Here is a 10,157-nt window from a genome sequence, read left to right as displayed (position 1 = left end):
GCGAAGACACAGCAAGACTCTTTCTTGATAATGTGTATCGATATCATGGTCTACCAGATGATATTGTATTGGATCGAGGAACCCAGTTTGTGTCAAAGTTTTGGAAATCTCTTTTTGAAATATTGAAGGTGGATATCAAGCTCTCTTCGGCATTTCATCCTCAAACGGACGACCAAACAGAATGGGTGAATCAAGTTTTAGAGCAATATTTACGTTGCACCATCAACTATCAACAAGATGATTGGGTTGCATATCTATCGCTAGCCGAGTTCGCATATAACAACATCCTTCATGCGTCAACTCAACAAACGCCATTCTTTTCCAATTATGGATACCATCCGAAGCTTGACTTATGGAGTTCGTCAACGATTAACAATCCGGCAGCTGAAAGATTGGTGAAGGAGCTTTCACAACTTCAAACTACATTGAAGCTTCAATTGCAAACTGCCCAAGAATCTTACAAGGCATCCGCGGACAAATTTCGGAATCGGGCACCTAAATTCACGATTGGAGACAAAGTTTGGTTGCTTCGACGAAATATTAAGACCAAGCGGCCATGTGACAAATTGGACTATCGGAGATTGGGACCATTTGTTATCCAGAAGCAGATCAATCCTGTAGCGTATCGTCTGGAGTTACCAGCTACAATGAAGATACATCATGTCTTTCATGTTTCTTTGTTGGAGCCTTATCGAGAATCGTCTTTTTCTGGAAGAGTATAATGTCCACCACCTAGCATAGAAATAGAGAACCACGAAGAATACGAGGTGGAAAAGGTCCTGGATTCACGGCAAAGACGGAATAAATTAGAATACTTTGTGCATTGGAGCAGTTACGATATTAATGAACGAACATGGGAGCCGGCCGAAAATCTCGCGAATGCGCCGCAAAAAGTACAGGAGTTTCATCGACGATATCTTGAGAAACCCAAGCCGGTTCGACGATAGCTTCTTACTGAAGCTTGCTCATCCAGAAAACAGAAAAGAGGAGAGAGCACCACCAAAATCCATAGTTGATGTAGTCATTCTCTCCAAGATAGCGTAGAACTTTGTTAGTAGCCCAAGTTTGTTCTTATTGTTTTAGCCTTTGAATATGGATAGCCAAGATACTACACTTGTCATGTCATCTCAAGCAACTAGCTCAGGAAGACGACCGCGAGATGAAGAACCGCTTGCACCACAACGACGTCGAAGGATTCCGAGCAACAGATCGCTGGTGATTGTATTTGAGGTCGAGCCTGCCTACAATGGTCAGCCAAAAAGAGTGTTTGCAGGACAATTTCACAATGAAGAGACGGAGGTTCATGCTTGGTCAGAAGTTGAAGGCGTGGGCCACTACCGTTGGCTTCAAGGACCATTGAATCACTTGCCTCGTGAACAACAATTGGAGTTCATAGCAGAGGTTATGCGACAGATCTTCATTTTCTTGCGTTGGTATTGACTAACGATAACATTGCTTCTCGGAGACCTTGAAGCTAAAGGAGGAGGTGATGTTAGGGACATAGTCTTTAGACCTTTCTAGAGACAAGTTTCTAGAACCTTCTAGAAAGAAGTCTCTAGAAACTTCCAGAAGATTTCTTGAATATTCTCTTAGAATATTCTTCAAAGATTCCCTAAAGATTCTTTGAAGATTCTCTAAAGATTCCCTTAGAAGGCTCTAGAAGATTCTTAGAATATTCTAATAGATTCTAGGAAGTTACTTGAGAAGCTTCCCAACTCTTGGGTAGTTGCTCGAGAAGCTTCATAGTTCTTGGGAAGCTTCTTGATGCGCTTCCTTAGAACTATAGGCCAGTAGTATATATAGGAGTCGAGGCTGAAGAGTTCTTTAGTCTCGACAACACACCTCTTGAAGCTCTAGCTCAATTCTCTTGGCGTTGCTCTTGTACTCATCTGATAATCTAGTTCTTGTCATTTCTTCTTGAACTTCTTGTTTAGATTTCTTGTTTATATTTTTGGTCCGTGACAGTTGTTATCTCATTTGTGAAGAAAAAAATAGATTATTAGGGATATATATAGACCATTGAGAGTTCAACAAGATTACCATCAAGAATAGATATTTTCTACTTTTAATATCAAGACTTCTTGATCAATTGAATGAAGCTAAAATCTATACTAAAATAGATTTACAAGGAATATACAACTTAATATGCATTAAAAAATAAGATGAATAAAATGCTTCTTGTAAAATCAAATATGAATATTTTGAATAGAATGCCATGCCATTTTGAGCCACAAATGTGTTAGTTGCTTTTCAACATCTAATAAAAAAAAATTAAAAAAATAAGTTTATTTTATTATTTATTATTTAATCAAAATTTTAATTTATTCTAAGAATATAAAAAATCATGAATTTTATATTTATTATGTGTTATTAAAACTTATAAATAAAATATTATAAAATTAAGAATATAAAAAATTTTATATTTTATATAATTCAAGTTATCTTCTTAAGATATATTATTTCAAATAATAGACTTATAATGGATCATAAAAAAATTAGAATGTTATAAATTAAAAAATTCTAAAAATTCTAAAAGATGCTAAATGATAATTGAGATCTGTCAAATATTATAAGATTTATATTAAGAATTTTTGAAAATTTGCAGCTCTTCTTATACATTTGACTTATAAAAATAAAATTAAAAAAAATAAAGAAGTTTAAACATCATTCAAAGTTTTAAAGATAGTTTTTACTTATGTATTAATCTTCTATTATATCAACTTTTTGAGACATTTTTTATGGAAGTAGTTGAATTGGACTTTGTCTTACATACAATATTCTTATAAATGAGAGAAAATGAAAAAAAATTAGTCAATAGCTTTCTATTTAAGAAAATATTTGGCTATAAAAATCAACTATAAGAGTGATGACAAAGAACTTGTCACAATTATTGTTTCTTTTTAAGAATGGAGCCATAATTTAAAAAGGGCTTTTAATTCAATGGTTGTTTATATAGATCATAAGAATCTTAAGTACTTTGTATCAAGATATGTTTTAAATTTTTACCAAACCCATTTTAATATGTTTTTTTTGAGATTTGTATTTAATATCATTTATTGGCAAAGATAAAAACAAGATTTATCAAATATACTTCTTAGATGTTTTTATCTTATGTCAATAAAATAATATGTAGCTTTTGATTTGTATCAAATTAATATTTTGAAGTTAGAGTAATTTCATCTTTCAATACTAAAATTAATGTTTACTATTGACTCAACATTTTTTCATCAAGTCCAATTAAGTATGTCTTTTGATTCTTTTGTTCATGATATTAAGACTAATTCTTTTAAATTTGATGATATTGCTAAATTTTTAATTTTTAAGTGTATATATATTAAAAAATAAAGTATAATTACTTACTTTTTAAGATTATTACAAATTTTTAGCTATTAGAAATTTTGGATATAATAAGACCTTAGAGTTAATTTTGAAGGATTTTTGGTGGTCTCAAATATAAAATTCACTTATAGACTTCATAGAATAATGTGATATTTATTTAAGATCAAAAAATCCTTGTCATCAAACTAGTAGACTTTTTCAACTATTAACCATATCAAAACAACCATGGTCTTTTATTCTTATAGATTTTTTCATAGATCTTTTAACCTTAAGTTTTTATGACTATATATTTATGATAATACATCATTTCATTAAGATTTTATATTTTTTCATCATGTACAAATTCTAATATATAAAAAAAAAAAAAAAAAAAAAAAAAACTAATTTTTTTTGACAATATTTATTTCTATCATAGATTATCAAAGGATATTATATTAAATAGAGAGATTCAATTTATATTAAGATTTAGTAGAATTCTTTTCATAATATTCAAGGTAGACATAAGACTATTCTTGGCTTTTTATTTTTAAACTAATGAATGAAAAAAACAAGTGAATTATGTATTAAAATAATATTTGAGATGTATTATCAAAAATTGTTAAGATGATTGAATAACTCTTTTGCCATTAGTGAAGATTGCCTACAAAAATATGATACATTCTTTTATTTAATAATCAATATTTTATGCTAATGATGATTATTATCTATAATTTTATACTTTTGACTTTGCTATTGTAGAAGATTTGACAAATTACTTATTGGAGCTACATGTGACAATGAAAGCATAATTAGAAAAAGCTTAAGAATCACAAAAGATTAATATAGATGTCTATTACAAGGAATATCTTTAATTATATATTAGCAATAATATATGATTATTTCTTTGTAATAAAAATATTGTTTGCTATTGTGACAAGTTAAAATATTATAGATTTAGACTATTTTTTATTTGAAAACAAATCAATGTAGTTGCATATTGATTGTATCAACAACAATCTATAAAGATCTATTTAATATTTTATGTATTTCATCTTGAGCCATAGAAGACAATGAATATACTAGAAAGAAGACAAATGCTATATCTTTTTGTAGAAGTAGGAAACAATCAAGAATTTGAAGTAGAAGAAATCTTAGATATAATGTGACGCTGAAATAGATTCAAATATCTTGTACATTAATGCATATATGATATTAGTAAATGCACATAGAAAGCATCAAAGAAGATCAATGCTTTTCATTCAGACAATCCATCAAAACTAAGATAAAGAGTTGAGAAAATCTTTGCTATAAAGCAAAATAGATTAATAAAGATTATATTATATCTTCTATCCTTATTTGTAAATTCTTTGTATTTTTGTATTAATAATATGAAATATCAATGAGCAACATATTCAAGTTATTAACTTTTTTTTTGTTGAATTATTAAATGAAGCATTGAGATTGACATAATAGAAATAATGACTCTCAAAATAAAAGAATGATAGTTTTTTTGGTGGAGTCCACTATTAAAGAAATTCTAGAAAGTTTTAAGATAGTTAGACAAAATATAAATAAGACTAACTGAGGCCATTTGGGCATTTGGTCAAATATGGCTTTAGATTCTTTCTCTTAGTAAAGTATTGTTTTCTTATATTGTTCTATTTGGTTTTTTTGGTTTTATTTAATTCTATTCTCTTTTACTCAATCATATCTTTCATGTTCCATTCCATTTAGTTACTTTCGATTTTGTTCTAATGTGCTTGGTCTTACATTGCAACAAGATCTTTGTTGTTATGGATTTAGTAAGGTTTTAGACCTTAGAGAATCCGATCTTGTTTTAATGGTGGTCTTCTTATATTGATTTAAGAAAATATTAATGGTTGAAAGGACCTATCAACTAACTTCAAATAGAACAAAAATTACAATATGTGGCAATTATAATTTTTTGCATCTTAGACTTTTTCAATATGTGATTATTACTGTTCATAGAATTCATTTTTTGAAGAAAAGAAAGAAGAAGAAAAATGAAGAAGTAATGTTATTAACATAATCAATATTGTTAATTATGCAAATAATGAGAATTAAAAATAATTAAGTAAAAGTATACAAATTATATAATACCTTGTAGAATAGTTTCTTAGATCTCAATTTAACTTAATATGTGTTTGTAGGTGATTGATAAGTTGAAATATCAGCCAATAAGTTGGCTATATTTTGCATATATTGACCACTTGTGATATAAGTTAGCCATGTGGTATACTTAAGAAACATATCTTATGAATTAGACATGTGCATTGCAAGTTAAACGCATGTTGGAGGTCATATAAAACATTACCACTAAACTTCTAAGTGGATATTATATATAGACACAAGAATAAGGTCTTCTTCATTCTTGTTAATTCTTTTCTTATTTCTAATCCAATTTCAAGAGTCCATAATTTTCTTGTCTTTGGCAATAGTCATTCTAGTCTCTTCTTAAATATACATACTTATTTATTTTTTGTTATCTCTCTTTGATATCTATTTCACTTGTTTATTTATATTCTTTGAGTTATTATCCTTGAAAAATAAAATCTTAAAAAAATTCTTAACAATCTATATCATAATTGTGGCATCCATTATCAAGTCTTTATCATACAAGATATTTTATTAAAATGTAAGACATAGTCCACTTACTTTGCTATTCTAAAATAAGATGATTATAATTTCTATAATCAAGCCCAAAGTGGTAACATGTAATAATTAAGCTCCAAATGCAAGATTGTCTTCATATCCAACTTTAACATGCACAAGAATTAAAAACTTCATTTATGTCTTTTATTAATATTATGTATTAAAAAAATTATACCATATATTATTTAATATTAAAAAATAATATTCAATATTAAAAAATAATATTCAATATTAAAAAATAATATTCAATATATGATATTTATTATATTTGATAATATCAAGTACAATAAGCTATAGTAATAAATTATAAATTATTATTATTTAAAACATATATATCATATATGCCTTTGAAATTTGCAAAAATATCAAGAATATTCACATATTCTTAATAATATCAAATATATTCCTTCCATTTGTGATAATTGCAAATCTATACTTCAACTAAGTAAGCTATTTATTTCCTTTTTTTTTTTTTTGTTTGAATTGGAGTCCAATTGTAGCACTTTTCTTCAATTTTTGGGCCTTGCTTAAAACAAATGAAGCGCATTCTAACTCTCAAGTCTATCAAACAAGCTCTAGATACAATATGACAATAGACAAAGGCATCCATTTTGTGCAAGAAAAAGTGCCACAATTAAGTCCCAATTCAAATTTTAAAAAAATAAGAAAAAACTTATCTAATTGAAGGGCAGATTTACAATTATTACAAAAGAGAAGGATATATTTGATATTATCAAGAATACAAGGATATTCTTCATATTTCTACATATTTCAAGGGCATGTATGATATTTTTGTAGTTCTTATAATACCAAAAATAAAAGAAACAATTAAGTGGACATCTCTTTGTATCACATAATTGATTCAATAAAAACATAAAACTAATAATCATATTAAATTGTATCTAAAGACTTTTATACTGCATTTGTTATTTGAATTTTAGTATATCCAAAATCAACTTTGTTAACATCCATAAACATATACTATAACACAAGTTCCATAAAACAAGCATCCAGGTGTCTTATCTACAATTCTAAATCTTTTTGCCAGTGCCATCACTTGCTGCAAAGAATGCTGGAATCACCATATTCATAGAAAGAGTGCATGCAAAGAAAAGAAACTAAAACTCAATGTACCGCAATAACTAAGAGTTTACAATTACTTCCCTACTTCCCCACTGCTGCCTCATCAAGAGGATTTCTTGAACAATGAGCTCATCTTCAGGACACCAGATGGGTTGTTGTATGATTTCACACGCTTGGGTCCAATCAAATTAATAACGAAGAAACCAAGAGCTGGTAGATACTGCATAACATAGAGAAGGAAGAGTATAGGCTGGAGGCAAATCCAGGTTTCCATCAAGTCATGCCCTCCAGATCGAACAATCAGCTCAGCACATCTCTGAACCGTGACACGCTTTTCCAAAAACTCCTCCGAAGTCTCGGATTCATGTCTTGGCGTGTTGATTGGACCAGGACACACCACAGAGACCTTCACTCCACGTTGTAGCACTTCAGCACGAAGGGAATTGAAATAGCCATTCAGCGCATGTTTCGACGCACAGTACACTGTTTGTCCAGGAGATGGTATTTTTCCAGCCACGCTGCTCACCACAACGAATTGGCCTTTTCCTCTGCGGAGCATGCCAGGAAGTAGGAGCTGTGTTATTCGAATCACACCTAAAACATTCACGTCGAAAGTTCTCTGAAGAACATCGTCCGGAAAGTCTACAGCAGAAAGTTTTGGGCGCGGACAGGCAGCATTCTGCACCACGATGTCAATCCCAGCTCCTCCAAAGGCTGCTTCAGCTTTCTCAACGAGCTCCTTCAGCTGTTCGATACCAGCTGAGACATCACCTGGCAACACCACCACGTCCTCTGGTGCATGCTGTCCTTTCAAAGCTGCTTTCACTCGCTCCAACTCATTTACTCTTCGAGATGTGAGAATGAGCTTTGCACCGAGTCGTGCGTACTCCTTGGCAAGCTCTTCTCCAATGTTCTGACTAGCTCCAATAATCCACACCACCTTGTCTGCAATGGCTTCCCGAGGTGTGGGGCCTTTGAGCGTCAGAGTGAAGTCCCCATCGGCTTTGAAGAAGAAGTGCAATGCCAGTAGCACAAGTGGCAGCGGCAGCAACACCAACAGAGCCCCGAATAACATGCTGAACTGCAGGCAAGTTAAAGCTGCTAAGCATGGCAGTGGAAAAAACACGCAGTGGCAACAGAGGCAATTACGAGCATGGAGAGGTGGAATTAATAACAACCCTTCTTCACAACTGCCTTAATGTTTAATAAGATACTGTTGGGTAGTTAATGAGTTCTGACAATGAAAATAAATGGACATTAGTTTCTTTTAAGGGATGGGAATGTTACAATTCCTTCATACACTCAACCACATCAACACGAACAGGGGCATCATCGCACAAGACCAATTTAGTACTAAATCTACCTTGTATCTACAAATAGGTAACACCACTCCTATTGAGTTAATTCTTCGGGCAAAAATCTAAATGCTTGAAAGATTTGCCTGCTATTAGCAATTACCATATCTACAAAACTAAGACACATGATAATTCTGGAGAATTTGACATCCCAGAGGATGTCTCAGATGGTATACATAATTTACATGTGAATAGAAGCACAAAATAATGCTTACTGTTTGTGTCCAGATCGAAATACCACGATCAGCAGCAGTAGAGGAGCTCGGTACAGCATGCTATGAGTTTGCCCAGACCTAATAGGTCGAAATTTGTAAATATTTATACTGTCCACGCGCATGCCTGAAATGGTCACCGGATCCTCTCCAATAAATAAACGTCACCGAAGCTACAACTGCAAACTCTAGCAGACATCGTGAAGGTTTAAGATAAACACGCTACTTCGCACAACCTCACAATAATTTGATCTATATACTACGATTCTTTGTAAGAATTACATTAGCACCCAAGGAAATCATGGCTTTCGAGTCATGTATATATATATATATATATATATAGATATATATTTTTTTTCTTCAAAAGGTTGCACCTCCCACTTACTCTCAATTAAAAACTATTCCTGCCGCAACCCTGAAATTCAAAAACAAAAACCCCAATTCGAGGACCAACCACTCCAGGACTTGTAATCGAGGTCTTAAGCTGCTGAGTATGAGAGCATACGGATGTAAAAAGGAGGTGCAGTAGTTCAACCAGGACCTCACGAAAGTGTACGAGTAATTCGATACAGTGATTGTAGGGAGGATGTCCTTGGGAGCGAAGGAACATGAGTTGGAGCCCTGTACTGGGCTGAAAGTTCGTCAGAACCGGCACCCTGAAGTCCTGTGAGCGGCCGATAGCATCACAAGCTTCGACAATTACAATCCACAGTCTCTCAACTTTTCTCACTCGTTTGCGAATGTTCAAAATTTCGGAGCTTCCTCCGCAGTACTCAAGTTTTCTGCTGTAGAAAACTAATGCGTAATTACAGAAGCTGTGACAGAATTTAGACCAGCAAACAATATCCTGAGACTTCTAGAACACAGATTTAAGATTTAAGACATCACACCGCATTGTCATGTGTCTTGCCACGTCTAAGCTAATCCATACGGAAACTCGCGATTCAAAAAATGCGTGGAGGTCCCAACAATCAAGAGACACATGGCGATTTGAGACCAGGCGTAACTTATAAGACATGGGCATCGTGCAGATATGGAGCAAAATCAGAATAGCGAGAGCAAAGGGGAGAAAACCAAAGACAAAAGCGCAGCCCAATTGAGTTTGAAGACCAAGTACGGGAACCCACCAACCGTAGCAATGCATGCGGCAAGATACTCCCCGTTCCAGGCGGATCACTCCGAGCACACCCCTTCTCCAGTTAATAGAGGAAGTATACAAAAGTGTTAGCTCCTGGAGAACGAAAAGTGCTCCAACTCGGAACAGGACAAGCTCGCTTCAAATCCATTGACTCCACTCGAAAAGAATAATTGAGCATGGAAGTGGTGATATTTAGGGTGAAAAGATGAAAGTCCGTCAAGACAGAGAGCAGTTGTCAATTCACAATCAGCTACAGTGACAACTGCTCTCACATGTGGGAAAGTTACCGCATGCCTACTGCCGTATGCTGCCACACTTCGGATAGCGAGCAATGAAGATAGATGGAGATACAAACAGAGATTGATATTCATTTTTTAT

At 32.7% G+C, this 10,157-nt stretch overlaps 1 protein-coding gene across 5 annotated transcripts; it reads right to left on the bottom strand.

Moving 5' to 3' along the window:
* Positions 1-7,048: 7,048 nt before the first annotated feature.
* LOC112278137 (uncharacterized) lies at positions 7,049-10,157 on the bottom strand. Of its 5 annotated transcripts, none has more exons than XM_024511262.3 (3): positions 9,769-10,156; positions 8,645-8,768; positions 7,049-8,150 (listed from the first exon to the last, which is right to left on the bottom strand). In XM_024511262.3, the coding sequence occupies exons 2-3, from the start codon at positions 8,764-8,766 to the stop codon at positions 7,178-7,180; spliced, it is 1,095 nt and encodes a 364-aa protein (XP_024367030.1). In that variant the 5' UTR covers positions 8,767-8,768; positions 9,769-10,156; the 3' UTR covers positions 7,049-7,177. The 5 variants fall into 5 exon arrangements, with proteins under 5 accessions (XP_024367030.1, XP_024367036.1, XP_090104182.1 ...); XM_024511268.3 differs by having other exon boundaries at positions 7,049-8,155; positions 9,769-10,155; XM_090248056.1 differs by lacking the exon at positions 9,769-10,156 and adding an exon at positions 9,147-9,762 and having other exon boundaries at positions 7,049-8,155.

Source organism: Physcomitrium patens, chromosome 26, assembly GCF_059467195.1.
Source record: "Physcomitrium patens ecotype Gransden chromosome 26, ASM5946719v1, whole genome shotgun sequence".
Classification (NCBI taxonomy): Eukaryota; Viridiplantae; Streptophyta; class Bryopsida; order Funariales; family Funariaceae; genus Physcomitrium; species Physcomitrium patens.
This window is presented reverse-complemented; position numbering and strand designations above follow the sequence as displayed.

Excerpts from the sequence above, each read along its gene's own strand:
- LOC112278137 (XM_024511262.3), bottom strand. The coding sequence starts at position 8,766 with ATGCGCGTGGACAGTATAAATATTTACAAATTTCGACCTATTAGGTCT. Across the intron at positions 8,151-8,644 it reads TTTCGATCTGGACACAAACA|CATGTTATTCGGGGCTCTGT; the intron begins GTAAGCATTATT and ends CCTGCAGTTCAG.